Source organism: Anolis sagrei, chromosome 6 (genome assembly GCF_037176765.1).
Source record: "Anolis sagrei isolate rAnoSag1 chromosome 6, rAnoSag1.mat, whole genome shotgun sequence".
Lineage (NCBI taxonomy): Eukaryota > Metazoa > Chordata > Lepidosauria > Squamata > Dactyloidae > Anolis > Anolis sagrei.
Genome location: NC_090026.1, coordinates 10,201,478 through 10,223,783, shown reverse-complemented (window position 1 = coordinate 10,223,783; position 22,306 = coordinate 10,201,478). Strand labels below are relative to the sequence as shown.

The 22,306-nt window shown below is 44.5% G+C and overlaps 1 protein-coding gene across 1 annotated transcript; it reads right to left on the bottom strand.

Moving 5' to 3' along the window:
- Positions 1-11,951: 11,951 nt before the first annotated feature.
- LOC137097335 (vomeronasal type-2 receptor 26-like) lies at positions 11,952-21,817 on the bottom strand. Its single transcript, XM_067469763.1, has 4 exons — positions 21,032-21,817; positions 18,645-18,872; positions 17,147-17,273; positions 11,952-12,853 (listed from the first exon to the last, which is right to left on the bottom strand). The coding sequence occupies exons 1-4, from the start codon at positions 21,815-21,817 to the stop codon at positions 11,952-11,954; spliced, it is 2,043 nt and encodes a 680-aa protein (XP_067325864.1).
- Between the last annotated feature and the right edge of the window lie 489 nt (positions 21,818-22,306).

The following is a 22,306-nucleotide window of genomic DNA, read 5'->3' as shown; positions in this document are numbered from 1 at the left end:
GACCTGGAGTTGAGGGGCCGAGATCCGGGCCACTGGTCTGCGGCGTGTCTGTTCCATCGCGGTTCCATCGCTGTGGGCTCGTTGGCTTGTGACCTGCGATCCCGCGGGTGCGTGACTCCGAGTGCGATAACCATTGCGCTACTCACTATCCGGTGACGCTGCCATCTTGGGATCTGCGCTGGTCCTGCCGCCATCTTGTGTGTCGCCTACCATCGCGGCCACCGTCTCCACTTCCGGAAGGACTAGGATCAACCATCTCGTTATCCGACCCAGACTTTTCCAGCTACTATTCTACCATCTACTTCCCTGTTTCCCGCTGTACTTTATAGTCCCTTACATCCCCCCAGTGCAAACAAGACCCCAACAAGACATTGACATCTTTGTGGCTATCACCGAAACTTTGGGGGGGGGGGGGTAAGGCTGGAATAATAATAATTAACAACTTTAGAATCGTTGAGTGATTGCACTGCAAACAGGTGTATCTCTGCTGCTAACCTTTCAATATCTGCACTTTAATCCTATACCTCTATAGTAAAGTGCTGCTAACCTGCCCATCAAATAGCACTTTAACCCACCCCTTATAGGATAGTGCTGCTAATTTTGTTAATTTTGTCCAACTATAGCACTTTGCTCATTTTGTCCAACTATAGCACTCTGCCCAACTACAGCACTTTAACTCTATTGTTCTAACAATTGTTACCCTGATCAGTCAACTCCTGTCGCACTATAGCCAGCACTTTAGTTACTGGTATTGCTGATAGACCCAACCCCCGTTGCACTTTAACGACTATTTGGCACTTTACATCTACTAGCACTTTACGAACTTCTAGGATCACTGTGCCAATATTGATGACCCATGCAGCTCCCCATACTTTGGTACTTGCTGAGTGCACTATTAATTGACTGGGGAAGTGATAGGGGGTGGAGTGGACCAGAGGAAGTTATATGCAATAGATCAGGGGTGGGAAATGTCAGGAGGGATGGATTATGGCAAACAGAAATTTTAACCATCTATGCGATTGAAAACAAATCATGGGCGAAAAATCTAGTTACCAAGTGCGACATGGAGGAGGGAGGGTGTCCCGACAGCCGAGGGGCCCCCATAGTCACCATAATGGGGAGGGGGAGATGCAGGAAAGGGAGACCACTAATTCGGCCTAGGGACGCTGGTAATTTAGTAACCATAAATCGGTCTCCTGACATGATAAGTCGGTGTACCCAGGTTGGCGGTCCCTCCGGTCTGAAGGTGGTGCTGTTGAACGCCAGATCTGTCAACAGAAAAACAACTTTCATCCAGGATCTGATTCTGGATGAACGGGCAGATCTGGCATGCATCACGGAGACCGGGCTGGACGAAGCGGGAGGTGTAAATTTAACCCAGCTTTGTCCACCAGGGTTCTCCGTGCAGCACCAACCAAGGTCCGGAGGGCGGGGAGGCGGGGTTGCAGTGGTCTACAGAAATACCATCCCTCTGACCAGGAGCCCCATCCCACAGTCAACCAATTATGAATGTGTCCACCTGAGGGTGGGTGACCGGGACAGAATAGGGATTCTGCTAGTGTACCGCCCACCTCGCTGCACTACAGTCTCCCTACCTGAGCTAGTGAGGGTGGTCTCGAGCTTGGCGTTGGAGTCCCAACGGCTCCTTGTGCTGGAGGACTTCAATGTTCACGCCGAGGCTACCCTAGTAGGAGCGGCTCAGGACTTCATGTCTTCCATGGCAACCATGGGGCTGTCCCAATGGGTATCTGGCCCCACTCACAACGCGGGACACACGTTGGACTTGGTTTTCTGTCAGGGATGGGAGCATGGTGGTGGTATTGAGGAGTTGTCTATCTCTCCGTTGCCATGGACCGACCACCACCTGGTCAGATTTAGGCTCACTGCACCCCCTAACCTCTGCAGGGGTGGGGGACCCATTAAGTTGGTCCGCCCCAGAAGGCTTATGGATCCGGATGGATTCCTGACGGCTCTTGGGGAGTTTCCCGCCACCTCGGTTGGTGATCCTGCCGATGCCTTGGTCACCCTCTGGAACAGGGAGATGACCAGGGCAATAGACACGATTGCTCCAGAATGTCCCCTCTCAAGTAGCCGAGCTAAACCAGCCCCTTGGTTCACCGAGGAGCTCGCAGCGATGAAGCGAAGGAAGAGGGAACTAGAGAGCGTGTGGCGTTCGGATCCGAGCGAGCCAAATCGAACACGGTTTGTGTCCTTTTTAAGGGCATATGCCGCGGCAATAAAGGCCGCAAAGAAATCTTTCTTTGCGGCCACTATTGCGTCTGCGAAGAACCGTCCGGCGGAGCTATTCCGAGTTGTCAGAGGCCTTTTAAACCCCACCACTCAGGATGGGAGCCCTGACAACTCGGTAGCCCACTGTGAAGCTTTTGCTCGGTTCTTCGCGGACAAAGTCGCTTTGATCCGTTCTGGGCTGGATGCCATATTAAGGGCAGTCTCTGAGGATGTAGCTGGAGCATCTGCTTGCCCGGTTTTGATGGATTCATTTCAATTGGTGAAACCCGAGGATGTGGACAAGATACTGGGAGGGATGAGGCCTACCACATGCATCCTAGACCCCTGTCCATCCTGGCTTTTAAAGCAAGCCAGAAGGGGATTGGCCGAGTGGGTAACGGTGGTGGTTAATGCCTCCCTTCGGGAAGGCAACATTCCAGCGAGCTTAAAACAAGCTGTAATAAAACCGCTGTTGAAGAAACCATCACTGGACCCCACTCAATTCGACAACTTTCGGCCAGTTTCCAATCGCCCCTTTTTGGGCAAAGTCCTGGAATGTGTGGTGGCTTCACAACTCCAGGTATTCTTGGACGACACGGATTATCTGGATCTGGCGCAGTCTGGCTTTAGGCCGGGACATGGAACTGAGACAGTCTTGGTCGCCTTAGTGGATGATCTGCGTCGGGAGCTCGACAGGGGGAGTGTATCCCTGTTGGTGCTGCTGGACCTCTCAGCGGCCTTCGATACCGTCGACCACGGTATCCTTCTGGGACGCCTCGCGGGAATGGGCCTTGGAGGAACTGTTTTACAGTGGCTCCGGTCCTTCCTAGAGGGTCGATCTCAGAAGGTGTTATTGGGAGACACCTGTTCTACCTCACAACCATTGTCTTGTGGGGTTCCTCAGGGTTCCATCTTGTCTCCTATGTTGTTTAACATCTACATAAAGCCGTTGGGTGAGATCATCCGGAGTTTCGGGGTACGGTGTCATCTGTACGCAGATGATGTCCAACTCTGTCACTCCTTTCCACCTGCTACTAAGGAGGCTGTCGAGGTCCTGAACCGGTGCTTGGCCGCTGTAACGGTCTGGATGAGGGCGAACAAATTGAAATTGAATCCAGGCAAGACAGAGGTACTCCTGGTCAGTCGTAAGGCCGAGCAGGGTATAGGGTTACAGCCGGTGTTGGACGGGGTTGCACTCCCCCTGAAGACGCAGGTTCACAGCTTGGGTGTGATCCTGAATTAATCGCTGAGCCTGGAACCCCAGGTTTCGGCGGTGACCAAGGGAGCATTTGCACAATTAAAACTTGTGCGCCAGTTGCGCCCGTACCTTGGGAAGTCTGACTTGGCCATGGTAGTCCACGCACTGGTTACATCCCGTATAGACTACTGCAACGCTCTCTATGTGGGGTTGCCTTTGAAGACTGCTTGGAAGCTTCAGATGGTCCAGCGGGCGGCAGCCAGGTTGCTAACGGGAGCGGCACTCCGGGAGCACACCACTCCTCTGCTGCACCAGCTCCACTGGCTGCCAGTTTGCTACCGGGCACAATTCAAAGTGCTGGCTTTAGCCTTTAAAGCCCTAAACGGTTCTGGCCCGACCTATCTGTCCGAACGCATCACCCCCTATGAACCAGTTAGGACATTAAGATTGTCCGGGGAGGCCCTGCTCTTGATCCCGCCAGCCTCGCAGGCACGGCTGGCAGGGACGAGAGACAGGGCCTTCTCAGTGGTGGCCCCTCGGCTGTGGAACGCCCTTCCCGCAGACATCAGATCGGCCCCCTCCTTGCTGGCGTTCAGGAGAAGAGTGAAGACCTGGCTCTTTGAACAGGTGTTTAATTAAGCAATGCAGTGCAATCAATTGATTGAGATTGGAACTTGGAACTTGGAATAATAGACGAGGAGATCGGATTATGACTTTATTGATGAGATGTGATGGATTAGTTGTTGTTATATTGTATTGTTGTTATATTGTTATACTGATGTTTTGCTATGTGACTTAGTTGCTTTAGTTACTGTTTTTTAAATGTTTATACTATTGTTGTGCACGTGTATATTGACCTGGTTGTAAACCGCACTGAGTCGCCTAAGGGCTGAGAGAATGTGGTATACAAATAAAGTAAATAAATAAATAAATAAATATTATTTTACTCTAGGTATTATTATGGTTATTACATGAACATTATTTTACTCTATTATTATTTTTATTATTATTGTTACATTTATTATTTTACTCTATTATTATTTTATTACATGTATTATTTTACTCACTTTATTATTATTGGAAGGATACGTGAGCATATTTAACACTGAAGGTTAGAATAATAGCTGAATCACCGTTGCACTGCCTTATCTTAAATTACAGTTTTATGCAAATATTAAAAAAACATTTAACCTACTGATGCCTCAGTTAATGCCATTTTATTGGTATCTATTTTTATTTTGAAATTTACCAGTAGCTGCTGCATTTCCCACCCTTGGCTTATATATGAGTCAATGTGTTTTCCCAGTTTTTTGTGGTAAAATTAGGTGCCTCAGCTTATATTCGGGTCGGCTTATACTCGAGTATATACGTAAGTGATAGTATAAATCTGTATTACTTTGAAGATATGTGGTTGTGTGTTAAAAAGATGGAGTCCTAACTAGATCACAAACCTGTAAGAAAGAGAGAGTGAGGGACAAGGACATGGGACCGCAGAAAACCTCTCCATGAATCACCAGCCAAGATGGCTGCATAACGCTAAGGTGCAAGGCTTTATTGTTGTGGGGTGTGCATTTTCCCTGTCACCCCCCACCCTCCAAGGTTTCTACTCTTTCTTCATCAATAACAACTTATCTTGTTTATCGTGCCCAGAGGTACTTGGCATTTCTGGTTGGGTCCTGGGGCTCCCATTTGGGCTGCCAACCTGGGATAGGACCATTCAGTTACCACACCATGTGATACGCACGATGGAACTGTGGCCATTTTGTGTGGGGGAATGCAAGCTAGCCTCAGTTAAGTGGCATGGCAGCTGCCATTTTGAGCATGTGTGTGAAGGGACGCTGTTGTGCCCCTAGAGGGCGCTGGCACACCACGCTCTACTGGACACACACACACGTTCCTATCCCCGTTGTCCATGAGTTCCGGCAAACCTTAGAAGGGCATCAACCCGAGGCAGGTTAAAGCTTACCTCACCTTTAGGAGTTAGCCAAGCACTTTGCGATGATGTAATCCAGTTGCTATGCTAGCACAGCCTTGTACCAAGCACAACAGGTTATATAAACCTTTGCTGAACAATAAAGGATGAGATCATCATCACTTCTTCACACCCTGAACTGCCTGTTTATTGCTACATCGTCGCCACATCTGGTGACCGCGACGTGATCTTCCTGCCCTACTCACTTGCTGGAATAGCCAAAAGGTGCACCTCAACGGCTGGACCGTTCCCAAAAATCGTGAGTATGGGACTAGGCCTGTCAGCTCTGCAGAAAGCTCATGCAAAAGAGCTGCACAGATTGTTGAAACAGAGAGGGTGTCCAGGAATAGTCCAGAGCAGTCTGGAAGATTTACTTAGAGAGATTGAGTGTCAATGCCACTGGTATCCGGAGAGGGGTTCTTTAAAGCCGTCAGACTGGGTCAAGATAGGAAAAACATTCCATGAGGAACCCCAGGTGGCAATTCAACACCTGTTGCTATGACAACAGTGTTGTGAAGCCATTAGTCGCCTGGGAGTGACAACTGATTACCAAACACTGCTGGCCCCAGTCATAAATCCTGCCCCTAACCCCCTTGAAATCCGATGTCCGCAGTTAACCCTGCCCGCTCCGCCTTCTCATGTCTTTGCTCTTAAATCACCCCCCATCTATATAAATCCCTCTGCACCCCCTGAGGCTAAAACAAATGGCAATGATTGTCAGCCCAGTCTTGAGGATTTTTCGCAACCATATCCACCGGGGGGCATGATTCCACAGGCAATTCAAGATGCTAGAAGGCAGGGGGACTTAACCCTTCATGACATGACAGAATTTGAGGGAACTTTATCTTCCACTCGACACATTCACTCATACCCTGTTATCCAGGCCATCAACGCCCAGGATGCGGCAATTCAACAATGGGAACCCCTACCATTCAGTGTAATTAGAGAACTTAATAAAGCAGTGAGAGAATCTGGTCTTCAGTCAACATACACCACAGGAATGATAGAAGGCATTGGGGCAGGTTACACCATGGCCCCACAAGATTGGAAAGATCTTATGCGCATGATTCTTAGTCCATCCCAATATGTTGTATGGGACATGGAATACCGCCTAGTTGCCATGGCTATAGGCACCCCAGCCATGATTCCAGACCAAATTTATGGCTCAGGGGCATTTGCTGGAGTAGCTGCCCAGTCACAACTTCCAGCAGCCACATTTGATGCTGTTTCTCAGTGCATTCAGCGGGCTTTCAAGCACGTCCCAGTTAATAATAAACCCACAAGATCCTTTACTAATGTCAAACAGCAACCCACAGAACCATATTATCAGTTCATAGATAGACTCAAAGAAGCCGTCGCTCGTCAGATTGACAGTCCCGAAGCCCAAATAGAGCTCCTAAAGAAATTGGCATTTGAGCAGGCTAACATCGATTGAAAAAAGTTCTCAATGCCGTTATTCACCGCCCGGCTTATGAGCTTGCAGACATGATCCAAGCAGCTATGGAAGTCGGTACTCAAACACATGCCATGGCCCTTTTTGCTGAGGCTGTTACATAATATAAACAATGCCTTGCGTCAAGTCTGGGTGGACCATCAAGTTGCAGACTCCCCACTTTCTCTATAGTCATTGCTGAGGCTGTTTAACCCTTTGCCGTCCTTGTCCAATCCCCACCCTCAGCTAAACTCCTCATCATTGAGTGAAACACCTTCCCGGTAGTTATGTTTCCCCAAACCTAGATTCTAATATCATGGCACTCTTCCTATCTTTACAATCCCTTCTCAAAGAAAGGCGAACCCCCCTGTTCATTGCCCACATCAGAAACCACACCCCATTTCCAGGAGAACTCACTGAAGGCAATCGGCAGGCAGATGCAGCCCTCCGCTGTTTTCCCCTCACTCCCTATGAAAGTCATGCCTTCCACCATCAAAATGCAAAAGCTCTTGCCAGAGAATTCTCCCTCCCCCTTTCAGATGCTCGATTGATAGTACAGCAATGCCCTCAGTGCACTCTAGTTCACTCATCCCCAGAATTTGGCGTAAACCCCAGGGGAACTAAAGCAAACCAACTTTGGCAAATGGATGTCACACACTTTTCCTCCTTTTCCCCTGGAAATATCTTCATGTCACTGTTGTCACATTCTCTGGTTACATTTGGGCGACCCCTCACAAAGGGGGACAAACCAAACATGTTACCACCTTCTTTGCACCTTTGCAGTCATGGGAGTTCCTGCTGCAATAAAAACTGACAACGGCCCCTCTTATTGCAGTGCTGCGTTCGCAGCTTTCTGCTCCTCTCGGAGCATCACCCACACCTTTGGAATTCCATACAATTACCAAAGGCAGGCGATTGTTGAACGCTCCAACCATACACTAAAGGAACATCTGGGCAAACAAAAACAAAAAAGGAGGAGTACCCCCTGGTCTCCCTGCTTTCCAGCAATGGTCTGCGCATGTATTATTTACCATTCATCATTTGAATTTAATTTCTTTATCTGATTCTTCTTTCATTACCAGGGTCCAGAAGCATTTCCAAACCTCTACCCCTCTCCCTGCTCCCTTGGTGTTTTATCGCAGGTTGCCAGATCCGGAGTGAAAGGGCCCAGTTCCTGGCTTCTTGTCAGCTGGATCAGAAGAACAGTTCAAGTTGTTTTATTATTGATTGTCTGTTTGATAACCTGTTGCTGTTACATTTAATGTATTCCATCGCTATAGAATTTTTGCCAGCCTCACGCTCTGCTGACCCCTCCTCGACGTGATGTCCTATATGCATACAAATTACTGAAAAATAAAGGGGGAGATGAAGGGATGCTGTTGTGCCCCTAGAGGGCACTGGCGCACCACGCTCTACTGGACACACACACACGTTACTATCCCCGTTGTCCATGAGTTCCGGCAAACCTTATAAGGGCATCAACCCGAGGCAAGTTAAAGCTTACCTCACCTTTAGGAGTTAGCCAATCACTTTGCGATTATGTAATCCAGTTGCTATGCTAGCACAGCCTTGTACCAAGCACAACAGGTTATATAAACCTTTGCTGAACAATAAAGGATGAGATCATCATCACTTCTTCACACCCTGCTACATCGTCGCCACATCGTCATTTATTGCTACATCGTCGCCACATGTGTGAGTCCAGCATGGCAGCGGTCATTTTAAACGCATGCAGAGCTTGAAGACAGTGGCCATTTTGAGAACTTGTTAGCCAATATGATGCCAGCCATTTCTGCCAACACTGTGAATAATCTTCAAATGCTTAGGCTGCATAATGGTGGCCATTCTTTGGCCTACTGGAACAAATGTTTTAAAGATGAAGCCAACTAAGTGTATGCATTTCATTGACATTGCGATCATAGGTCTGTTAATAAGGATTCCTATTTTGAAATTGGCTGGCCACATTCAACATGCTTTTTTACTAAATCCAGTCAATTTAAAGGATATGACTATACATATGAACATATGTGCTAGCAAAACAGTTCTTTATGAACTAGTCATGAGATAGCCAGAATTTAGATATGAATGTAAGTGCAAATAATAATAATAATAATTGCAAAGACTCTGGCATAAACCAGTACAGGTGGTCGCAGTGATGATCGGCACACTGGGTGCCATGCCAAAAGATCTCAGCTGGCATTTGGAAACAATAAACATTGACAAAATTATGATCTGTCAACTGCAAAAGACCACCTGACTTGAATCTGAAAGCATCATTCGAAAATATATCACACAGTCCTAGACGTTTGGGAAGTGTTTCACTTGGAGTTTGTGATACGAAATCCAGCAAATATATGTCATTTGCATATCTCATACTGTGTTTTGTGTCAGTAAAATAATAAGTGTAAGAATTATGATCCCAAGTATACTGAAGGTAGCAATCTTCATCAACCGAATGGATATTAGAGTAGGAAACCCTACTAAATATCCACATTGTAACGAAGTAGATACCTCACCCTTCTTTTTTCAATCCTGAGCTCCAACATGGCGGGCTTATGAAAGCTTCACAAATCTTTCAATCTTTCAAGAAAGAATAATATTTCACTTATATGCTGTGATCAGGCCTGTAGCCAGGATTTCATTTCGGGGGAGGGGCTGAATTTTTTTCAAGGGGGGTTTGGGGGGGGCTGAGTTTTGGGGGGGGCTGAGTCTGAGTGAAAGAGGGGCTAGCCTAGCAAACCTTTTGTATCATTACCCCAATGCCCCCATGCATATGGGATAGATTGAGTATGGTGATCAGATCATGATATGAATAAACATAACAGTTTAAATAATGCACCAGTAAGGCCTTTTCGCGAACCACCATGAGAATTTGGGGGGGGGGGGCTGAAGCCCCTCAAGCCCCCCCCCCCCCCCCCGGCTACATGCCTGGCTGTGATCTATGTAAATTCAAGTAATGCATTATCTTTTAATCCATGTTACGCACACACCCTGTGACCACACTATTCAGACACACATTTGTCTTTTTGTGAATGTTTCCCAAAGCAAGAAGTGACAAAATTATATCTTGGCTTACAATTGTTCAGCAGCAATTACAGGTAATTTGATTATTCTTTCCTATAGAGCCAAAGGATGTTGTTTCCCATCTATTATTTTCCAGTTAAATTGATAATCTCCTGTTCTTTCCAGATGTCCAATCACAAGTTCAGCCACTAGTACATGAGTCTGGTGAGGGCATAAAGAGACCTGGAGATTTCCTTCAACTCTCCTGCAAAGCCTCTGGGTTTTGCAAAGCCTCTGGGTTTGCTCTCAGCAGCCACTACATGAGTTGGGTGAGGCAGTCTTCTGGAAAGGGGCTGGAACAGATTGCAAGAATAGATACTAGACTTGGTTGATCTAGTTCGTTAATTTCTTAATTCGTTATTTATTCGTTATTTTTACACCTTTAGAAGCAATTTTGATGCGATTTAGCAACTTGGAACTGTTTTTGCAATATCGAAGCCATCTTCCATACGACTCCGCTAGTGAATCGTAAATGCTGGGGGGGGGGGGGGGGGGGGCGTGGCCTTCAGGAACAGCTGTTCTCTCAGCTTTCCTTCCCACCTTGCAACCACCTTCCCACCATGCCCACCTCACAAAGCCATCAATGCAAAGAAGAAAGATATAATATAATATAAATAATATAATATAATAATATCATATATATAATATAATATATATAATATATTATAATATAATATACAATAATAATATTATTATATAATTATATAATATATGATATATAATATAAAAATGTAATATAATATACAATAATATAATATAATATAATAATATTATAATACTATAATATAATGTAACATAGTTTGGTTTTGGTTAGTTGTTAGTTTTATCACCAACAGTCAACAACAGAGGGAGAGGGAAGCTTCAGAAGTTCCCCCTGTCCTGTTTGGAGGTTTTTTTCGCGTATTGCGTCGCAATCGTGTCCGCCATTAACGAATCAATTCATATGTTTATGAAATTTTGTAAATATCGAAACTTTAAAATTGGACATTTTGGAAATCCTCTCAGACTTCCTGGTGCCCCCCTGGATACGAAACGTGTTTAGAACCAAATTTTTTCTTGATCAACTAAGCCTAATAGATACTGATGGGGGGTGAGCAGTTGTATGATGACACAGTGAAAGGCCGCTTTCCTATTTCCAGGAATAATCCCTTTAAAATGCTCTATCTGCAAATGAACATCCTGAAACTGAAAATACTGGAGTGTATTACTGTGCAAGAACCACAGAGAAAGGAAATGAATCTGCAACAAGACAAGAACCCTCCTATGCCACCAGAGGAAATCTGAGTTGCTTTTAAGTGCTGTAGAATAGGGGAGATATTGTACATACTTCCTACCCACATCTCAGAAATATGATTTATCTCACAATATGGATGAAAATTAGAGAAGGTGTCAGATTGTTTGAGCAGGAATAATACCATACATAGCAATATCATTTGACATCATATCGAATCATAATATATGGAAACATGCTGAGCTTCATTAATGGCCTCTTCACATACTCGGTGACAACAACGAAAGCTGCTGGGTGTGCATTAAGCCCAATGGTGAGGATTTTGGGAAGCCAATGCTTCCTTGTCCTCCTCACCATGTAGCACTGCCCCACTCTACCATCACATTGGGGGAAGCAAGATGCGCACAGCTTTCCCCAATGGGCAGCCTTGAGCTTGCAATATGGGAGGTTTCTGTGTTGCCAGAGCAAGGCTGCATCCATGATGCCAATGCCAATGTGATGGCAAAGTGGGGCAGCGCTATGCAGTGAGGCAGCACATAAAACAATGGCTTTCCAAAAGCCTTACCATTGGGCTTAATGCATGCTAACGGCTTTCGTAGTTGCCACTGTGTGTGTGTGAAGTGGTCCTTAGTTTGGTGAGATCCAACCCAGAAAGGGCAAATCAGACTACATCCAAAACGACACACTGGAAAAAGAGATAACGAGCTGTTGATCAACAATAATCATTCAACAGCAGATTTCGTTCTTTGGTTTGCCATCACATGAATTTAGGACATATAGATTGTGGTTATTACATATTACATATTACGAGACAGGGTCAGATGCTTCAGTTCTTTCTCTTTATTAGATGGTCCTTGTTGTTTAACTCTGGTCTCAACAGAATAACATAGCATTTCGGGAAAAAGATGCATGTCAGTAGTCCAGCACTTGAGGCTAAGATAGAGAAGATCTCCACGGCTACGATGTATTTCCCTTTAGTGCTCACATAAGTTGGGACAAAAGACAACCACACACTGCAAAAGATCAACATACTAAAGGTGATAAACTTGGCTTCATTAAAACTATCAGGCAACTTCCTAGCAAGGAAAGCTACTGTAAAACTGATGATGGAAAGTAGTCCCATATAACCTAGGACAAGGTAAAACATGATGAAGGAACCTTCATTGCATTCCACAACTATTAGCCCGGTTAATGAATGCATATCCAAAACTGGGAATGGAGGAGAACTCCCTAGCCAGACTATACAAATAACAACTTGTATCGAAGTGCAAAAAAGGACAATTGAATTAGCTAGCCTCTTCCCTACCCATTTTCTCATGTTGGACCCTGGTTTGGTAGCCATGAAAGCTACAACCACAGTGATAGTTTTGGCGAATACACAAGAAACTGCCACTGAAAAGATGATGCCAAATGCCGCTTGCCTCAAAAAGCAACTCACTTTGCCAGGTCGACCAAGGAATAAGAAAGAAGAGAGGAAGCAGAGAAGAAGGGAAATGAGGAGAATGTAGGAGAGGTCCCGGTTGTTCGCTTTCACTATTGGAGTATCTTGGTGCTTAATAAAAATGGCTAACACCAAAGCGGTGATCAAGAAAAATAAAACAGCAACTGAAGCAGCACCAATCCCTAAGGGGTCATCATAAGACAGAAAGGAGATATCTTTAGGAACGCATCTGTTTTTGCTTTTGCTTGGATATTGATCTTCTGGACACTCAAAGCATTCGTTCATATCTGTGGAGGGAAATAAAAGAATTAATGCTGTCACAAGAAATTCAATGTGCAAATTTGATAAAGGTGAATTTAAAATGATGTGTGTGAATGAATGGAAGAGTGGAAGGATGTGTGGTTGGAGTTAATAATTTTGGAAACATCAGTATAATATTAAGGCCTGCAATGGCTAACTACCTGCTTGCTGCTTTGTGATTAAAACCTGCTAATGAGATCTGAAGAGTAAACTGTGATAAGAACTGGGACAGTGATAAAGGAAATGTTTGCAACCTTCCTTATGTCAAGAAGGAAGTCAACATAAGATCAACACCAATCAAGAAGATCAACATCTGGCCAGGAAACTGAGATGGATCCAGGATGGAAGATGTCTATCATTAGTTTACAACTTTGGGTCTACATCAACAGAATATTCCTATAAAAGTCTAATAATGCTCAAATCGTGGCAGACCGAGGAGTCTGTTCCACCCGCCGTGCTCTGCTCCATGGAAGGAGAGAGATGGTGTATTCTGAGAGTGGCAGATCTGCACGGGAGCAATCTGGTCACTTTGGCCTTCTTTCTCAAGGGAAGAGGAAGGAGTGCGCATTTGGAGTCTTGGATTTTGTGCAGGGAGTCACGTTCTGCTGTATGGAAAACAGAGATCTGGTCCTTGGCATTGTTCTTAGGGAAAGAAGTTTTGGCATCTCAGCATTGTGAAGTTTTGGCTTTATGGAAGTTATGGAACTATGCCTTGGCAGGCTGCAGGAAATGAGGGTCTGGCCTGACAGCTGCTTCTCCAAGGAGGGAGAAAGGATATGGTAATATTTGGATGCATGTGGATGAATGCGTGTACATGTGGTCTGAATGTTGAGTGAAAATGTTATTCCCCTTTGTTTGTTTGTTAACCAATGTAATTGTAAATCCAATGTAGCTGCATAGAATCTGTAGGTCTGTATGTCCAATGACATTCTTTGTCTAAATGTTTTCTGTAATCTAGTATACCTTCTCACACTGGAAACTGCAATAAAAAGAACCTATGCTTTAAAATCATTGAAAAGTCATTCATGACAATGCTTTCACATGGGCAATGTACAATGTATCCAAAAGTGGGTTGTTGTAGGTTTTTCGGGCTATATGGCCCGCCTTGCAGTTTAAGATCTACCAGGAGACCCTGCTCTCGCTTCCGCCAGCGTTGCAAATACGTGGGGACGAGAGACAGGGCCTTCTTGGCTATAGCCCCCCACTTGTGGAACTCACTTCCCAATGAGGTAAGATCAGCTTCATCCCTCCTTACTTTTAGGAAGAAATTTTAGGAAGAAATTGAAGTCGTGGTTTTGAGACCAGGCTTTTGTACAGCAGGTATAAATAGCGCTTTGGATATGGAATTTGACTGGAATGGTGATACGGCAGTTAATACTGTTTTTATTTATTTATTTAATTAATTATTTGGCTTGTATACTGCCACTCCCAATTTGGCTCGAGGCGGTTTACAGCAGTCGATTAAAAACAATACAACCAACTTTATAATACAATAAAAACTAGAACAGACATAGTCCCGAGTTATCCACCCATCGAAAGCTTGTCAGAAAAGAAAGGTTTTACAGGCTTTCCGAAAAGCAAGTAGCTCTCGGATGGTTCGGGTTTCAACTGGCAAGGCATTCCATAAATAAGGGGCCACAATCGAGAAGGAACTCTGCCTAGTAGATGACAGATGGTAAGTCCGGATGTTGGGGACTTCAAGCAAATTTTGGTCTTCGGACCGAAGTAATCTCTGGGGTTGGTAGGGGGATAAGCGGGCCCTCAGGTACGCCGGCCCCAGACCATATAAGGCCTTAAAGGTTAGTACCAGCACCTTGAAAGTGATCAGAAGCCGGTGCAGCTGTTGTAGAACTGAGGTGATACGACACCTCGCGGGCACCCCGGCGAGAAGACGAGCCACCACATATTTCACCAGCTTCAGTTTCTGGATCACTGACAAAGGAAGGCCAATGTAGCGGGCGTTACATCAGTCAAGCCTCGAGATGACCGTCACCTGGATCACCATAGCTAGGTCATTTCTAGATAGGAAGGGAGCCAGTCGCCTAGCCTGACGTAGATGGAAAAACGCATATCTGCTCACAGCAGAGACCTGAGCCTCCATTGTGAGCAGAGGGTCCAACAAGACACCAAGGCTTTTTACAGAAGATGACGGACATAGTGTCTCGCCATCCAGGGTAGGCAGCTGATCTCCCTCCCACCCGGATGGCCCAGCCAAAGGATCTCCGTCTTCGCTGGATTCACCCTCAACCTGCTGGCATGCAATCATCCAGTAACAGCCTCAAGGCACTGATGGAAATTTTCAGGTACAGAGTCCGGCCGGCCCTCCATCCCCAGAATGAGCTGAGTGTCATCAGCATACTGGTGGCACTCAAGCCCAAAGCTCAGCACCAGTCAGGCAAGCGGTCGCATATAGGTGTTAAATAATAGAGGAGAGAGAATAGTTCCCTGCGGGACCCCACAAGTTAGCGGAGATCTCTCGGAAACCATCCCTCCCCTCAGCACATGCTGTCCCCGATTCTGGAGGAAGGAGGACACCCATTTAAGGGGTATCCCCCTAACCCCAGTCATGGCTAGGCGGTGGGTCAATAGATTGTGGTCAACTGTATCAAATGCTGCTGTGAGGTCCAATAACACAAGCACCGTTGATCTACCTTGATCCATCTGGCCGCGGAGTTGATCTGTGATGGCAACTAGCACAGTCTCCATCCCATACTCCCTCCGTCCCATACCCCCTACGGAAGCCGGACTGGAAGGGATCGAGTCTGGCTGTGTCATTTAAGAACTGCTGCAACTGTTCTGCTGCTGCCTTCTCAACCACCTTGCCCAGAAACGGAAGGTTCGAGACTGGGCGGTAGCTAGAGCTAATGTTCTAGTTATTGTTTTAATTGTTGTTCTTTTGCCTTGTTATATTTAATGGCATCAAATTGTGCCAAATGTAAGCCATCCTGAGTCCTCCTTCAGGGGTTGGGAAGGATGGGGTAGAAATACTGGAAATAAACAAATAAATGTTCTAAAAGAATTCTCTCCAGACATTTTGCCTGCATATATGGCAAGCATCCTCAGAGGTTATGCGGTCACAACGTCTGAAGATGCTCACAACCTCACAACCTCTGAGGATGCTTACCATAGATGCAGGCGAAACATCACAAGAGAATGCTTCTAGAACATGGCTCTATAGCCCAAAAAAACCCACAAGAACCTAGTGATTCCAGCCATGAAAGCCTTCGACAATACATTGACTTTAAGAAAGTATTTGAAATGGAAGCTGATGAGTCTCCGACTGTATCTGAAGGTAATCCTGAGCAAAGTATTACTGTATATTTTTCTGGTCAGGTTTACTATACATTATTAAAATATCCAGTGGATTTATTTCTTTCCTTTCATCTATACTGTAAAATTAATGCTGTAATGCATCTCCGTTAACTGCTCTGGTTCAGTGCTCAAGATCTGTGAGATCTGTAGTTTAGCAAGGCTACTAGCACTCTTAGGCGTAAAAGGATATACACCTTGTAAAACCACAACTCCCGTAATTCCACAGAGGTATTATTTCACGGTATAGAAGCACTTTACACCTTTTATTAACCACAATGGCCCAACCAATCAATGTCTGAGATTTAACCCCACAAACCCAAAGCTTGATGTTCATTACTGTGAATTAGCATGTACTGAAGAATCATAGAAAGACAGAGACCTCATGGACCATCCAGTCCAACCCCCTGCCAAGCAGGAAAAAAACCTTCAAAGCACCCCCGACAGATGGCCATCCAACCTCTGTTTAAAAGACTCCAAATAAGGGGCCTCCATCACACTCCGGGGCAGAGAGTTCCACTGCTGAACAGTCCTCACAATCAGGAAGTTCTTCCTAATGTTCAAGTGGAATCTCCTTTCCTGTAGTTTGAAGCCATTGTTCTGCATCCTAGTCTCCAGGGCAGCAGAAAAGAAGCTTGCTCCCTCCTCCCTATGACTTCCTCTCACATATTAATACATGGCCATCATGTCTCCTCTCAGCTGTCCCTTTTGAAGAGAATTTTCTAATTCATGTTCCATATTGATATCCTCTGCTGATATTATTTAAAGTATATCACATTCTTTTATTTGCGTTTTCAACACTTTAAATATTTTAATGTAATCCACTAACTTATTCAATTTTTGCTCATTTTTTTAAAACCACAACCAACCATTTTTAGGTTGGAAACCCTCATCATCACACAACCCTATTGATAGGTGAGCCTCTTCGTTGACTCTCTATGTCTGAATTTTAGATTTCTTTTGTTACTTACTAGTTGCATTAGAAATTTTCCCTTCTGGACATGGGAGACAATTGAAGCAGCAAAATTTCTTCCCTTCCTCCTTTGTCTTTAGATTACCTGGCTGACAGGCGGCACTACAAGTAGAGAGGGGAAGCACCTGCCCATAAAAACAAGGAGATTTTGTGGGAAGAGAAGAAGGAGGTTCACGACTACAGACTTTAACACATGGAGGTGGTGAACTGGAACTGTAGCATAAAATGATCATTTGGGGACAATTCTTATAGCTCAAAGTAGTGTGACACGTGTGGCCATCCATCACCTCTCTGTAATTAAGTTATCAGGAGCTACTGATAACAGGCAAACGATAGGGTTACCACACAGTAATTCTTCCCAACCTGTGAACAGGGAAGCGTCAGCTGCCAGAAGTGTGGGAAATAGAAACTTTCTCAAGCCTCTACTAGTTATTTGTTATGTATATAATTCAGATTGCTTACTGTATTGTATATGTGTGTTTTGGTATGCAATTTTACTTTAACTCATTGTTGTAGGAGGGGCTGCAGACCATGTGATTAAAACTGGGATTGTTCAGGACTCCATACAGCCCTATATCCCAGAATATCAAGACAGAAAATCCCACATTATCTGAGTGTTGACTTAGATAATTAAGAGCGGATCCAGACTGGCATTTATCCCAGGACAACCCGCATTTTAAAAACACAGATTTTCCTGGGGGCCTGTACACACCCACCCCAGAAAGTGTACGCTTTCTGGGGTGGGTGTTCACATGCTGTCAAGGGACTGGCCCACGAGAACAACTGGAGGGCCTACCCCCTCCCCCAAAGCCTTCAGACCCCTTAGAAAAGTAAAATAACTTACCCAGCCTCCAGTACACTCTTGGAGCAGCTCTCCTGGCACGTAGAAATGACGCACCAGGAGAGCAGGGCAGGGGGAGAACCGGGTAAGTTTATTTTACTTTTCTAAGGGCTTTGGAGGCTTTGGTAGAGGGGGTTGGGTATTCCTGCAGTTTTCCAGATTGTGGGAGTGGTGCCTGGAATCTTGAGAGCATGACTTAAAGGCAAATATATTTTAAGGGAGAATAGATGTTTTGGGGCAACTAAAAAGAACACTTCTGAAACTCTGCTGAATGTGTTTTTGTGCACTGGCATATCTTTGTCCCTAACAGTCCAAAGACATAGCTAGGCACATCAGTTTAACAGTGAGAAACCTAGTTGCCTTGTATGAATGCTGTTGAATGCCATTTTTCCCAATAGGTTATGACTCTAACTGGTCATGCTTTTTGCCAAGAGGTTATGGCATCATTTTTCAAAAGGTTGTGATTTCTTACAAGGTCATGCGTTTCCAAAAATCATAAAATCTCCAAAAAGTTATGGAGTTTTCCATTTTCCAAAAAGCCAGGTGTGGGGTGGATGCCCTGATGCCCCCCAATTCACCATGGAAGCTAGCGAATCACATGAGATCACCTAGGCTGCTAAAGAAGTGTCCTTCAAGAGTTTAAAATAATCCACACCTGATTAAACCTTGCACGCCATTCCATCATATCCTCATTAATGATCAATCGATTTCCATCCTCATCATTGGGATTCACTATTCCAATTTTAGTTTTCAAGAAAGAATTGTTTGGAAACATGATCAGGTTCATTACGTCAAATCCAGTAATCAGTTCTCCATGATCATTGAATGATATGATTTCTCCAGCTGTGTTGTTAAAAAAAGTGGCTTGAAGAAAGGAATGAAGCTATGAACAAAAAGTGAAACATACAGATATTTGTGTTTTCAAAAGCATTTCATTCTAATTCACTTGTATGAATACTAATCAAAAGAGAGAGCTAGCCTGGAAGTACTATTCCCTCATGGCATTTTGATCATTTCCTTTGTTCTTTCTGTTGTATTTTTGACTTCTCTCAGAAGCCACTGTGGATACAAATGGCTGAGAGTTTCAAAGCTGCTGCAGTTATTATTCTGCATGCGATTACAGTAGTCTGGCTTATCAGGGCCGTAGCCAGAAAAAAAATTCGGGAGGGGCTGAAATTTTCAGCGGGGGGGGTTGAACATTTCGCAGGGGGGTTTGAAACCTGCCTCCTAGCTCACGCTGAAGCAAAGAGCACAGCATGGGGCAGAGCAGCCTTCAATAGCCTGCAGCTCCGTCCTTGTCAACCACCTCTACCAAGTCTGGCCTCCTTAATGAGAGCATTCAACATCCCCCCCCCCCAACTTGGTTGCTTCACTACTGTTCTGTCGCCCGCTGGGCCTGTAAATAATTGTCTTTAGAACAGGATGTGTAACCTTAGCCCAGTGGGAAGCCAGGGGGCCTAAAGAGAACTTCTCAGAGTTTTCCACCACAAACAGTCTTTAGATGGCTTGAGAAGTGCAACAAAGTCTTTTACTAATGAACAATCAAACAGAAACTTCTCTTGTCTTCAGTAAAGTTAAGCAAATGATTCCAAGCTTTTAGGCAACTGGTGAATTCCTAATCTTGCCCACGAAGAACAGGCAACTGTCTTCAATAACTTCTTCTTTAAAGGAAAATCCCCTTTTTAACTTCTCCCAGGCTGACTGTAATCTAACCCTTACTGATGTGGGCTCCGCTACCGGGTCGAACTGCGTCTCCAACGCCGAGTGGACCTACCAGCAAGGCAGTAGATGTTCTCCAGCTGGAGTTCTTTGGTCTTTAGGGCTGTTTTCCTGGAAATTCTTTGGAGACTCTTAAGACCTTTCTCCCCCGGAAGGTCTTAAGGGTTGAAGCTTTTGTACAGGTGAAGCTTGCACACATCCTATACATAAGCTTACCTTGATGAGACTAACTAAAAATGGCTCCCTTCCCAATTGCCCTGCGCAAGGGGCGGGACCAAAACTTAACAATGATGGACAGGTGACTTGCCCTATGACTGCAACCAAAGAAGCCACCTATCTGCAGAGTTCCTGAAACCTAGGACTGCAAGCAAACATTTAATACAAAGCAAATAAAGTTGGAGCTCCTGGTACAGCTGTACCACAACAACTACATCGGCTATTGCTGCAAGTAATGACAGTGTGAATAAATTGCTAATATTTGCTTGAGATAGTGCTTGCAGTTCTGGAGGGACTCTTGATTTTTTTGCATCTCATAGACTTAGCAGGGGGATTTGGTTAACCAGTTAAAATTCATGAATAAACCAGGTTTTTTAAAAAAAGTCTGAAACATTTCAGGGGGGGGGGGTTGAACCCCTAAAAAACCCCCCTCGCTACGGGCCTGTGGCTTATCCAACCTTCGCTCATCCAACATTCCGTATTATCCAACACAGCCTGCCTCCCGCGTAGATCCACAGCTGTTTCAATACATTGCGATGTTTTGGTGCTAAATTCATAAATACAGTAATTACTACATAATATTACCATGTATTGAACTGCTTTTCCTGTTGATTTATTGTAAATCATGATGTTTTAGTGCTTTATTAGTAAAATCATAATGTAATTTATTTATTATTATTTATTTATTTCTTATATTTATACCCCGCCCTTCTCACCCCCGAGGGGGGACTCAGGGTGACCTCACAGAAGCACCATACAATGCCATCATCATAAAACAATCAAAACATTAAAAAATATTAAAACAGTAATTAAAACAATGCCTATTAAAATCAGAAACCAAAATCCATAATAATTTGACCTTTAATACGCTTTCCTTAATCCCTCCTTATTATCCAACATTTTTGCTTATCCAACGTTCTGGCAGCCCATTTATGTTGGATAATTGAGACTCCACTGTATTAGGACTACTGCACTTCTAATGCACAGACATATAATATTGAGGCAACTCTGAGTAATATTACTACTACATCATCATTGTAGCATGTTGTACAGCTAACTGGGAGGCTATTTAACTCTCTACAAAACTCTTCATGTTGGAAAGATTACCTGCCAACCCTGGAGCTCTTGACATACAACTCTTCTAACTCCTGACATCATTCTGTGTTTGACTCTACACAATCCCATGGCATGGAGAGTATATGCCACAGCATACACGGCATTGTAGATGCTGTAGCTGTGACCAGATATGCTCATTTCAAAAACCGAGCTAGGAACCATCTCCAGCTTCTCCTCCCAAGTACATTTATTGCCAGTCTCCATTGGCTCCTGAGGATTTGGAACGGTACAGTCAAAAACCTGTTCCCAGAATTCTTTAAGAAGGTCACCTCCTTCTATACGGTTAGGTTTTGCATTCTGAAGATATGCTTGGAAACCCTGAGGTTCCTCTGAGTGAACTGCAAAGGATATTGTATCTCTGAAGATTTGAAAGTCCATTATCTTTGTAACCCCTGTTACAATAATCTCTGTCTGGGCTGTCATAATCCACAGCTTTCCCAAATATACAGGTTTCATATCCTCAGGAAGTAAAAAAACATGGAATGTGATCATCCACGTGACCACCACAGCATCACCATGCATAAGAAATACTCTGGCATTACCATCTACCATTACTTTCACAAATTTGTTATCCTGCACTTCAGTCAAACGACCATGACGTGGCAATCTTTGCGTGAAGGCTGAACAGATTCCATTTTGAGCAAACAAGGTCTCTATGACTTGCAAAAATTGGTCTCCACTTTCATCATCTGCAACCACCAGCCCAATCCATGTCCATCCAAAGTGATTAAGTAAACGAATAATCCCCATGTACTGATGGAATTCATTTGGACTCATGCGGTAGAAGGAAAAAACATGTGTTGCCTCACTCTCTTGAGATGCAAATGATCCATATGCAAGCTAAAATACAGTGTACAATGGTTCAGTTTAAAAAAAACTATAAGTGAAGTGAAATTATTGTGTTTTAGTTATTCCCTTTCATTTGGTTGCATATGTAATTGAGCAGCTTTTCAAAGAACTGCGGTCTACCCACTTCTGAGAGTAAAGCATGATAAAGATTTCGTTTGTAAGACCCCCTGAATCCTTTCTATGGCATTTGTGTTCTTTGAAGTCATTCCTGACCACTGACATCCCTAAAGGGAAGATATTACAGGGTGTTCTTGGCAAGATATGTTCTAGGTGGTGATGCTTTCCTTACCTTTGGGGTTGAGAGAATGTGACTTGCCCAGAATTACCCAGTGGATTTCCAGGGTCCAACAGAGATTGAATCTTATTCTCCACAACTGTAATCTTTATCTCCTGAATTTCTTGAGCCATTTTTATATG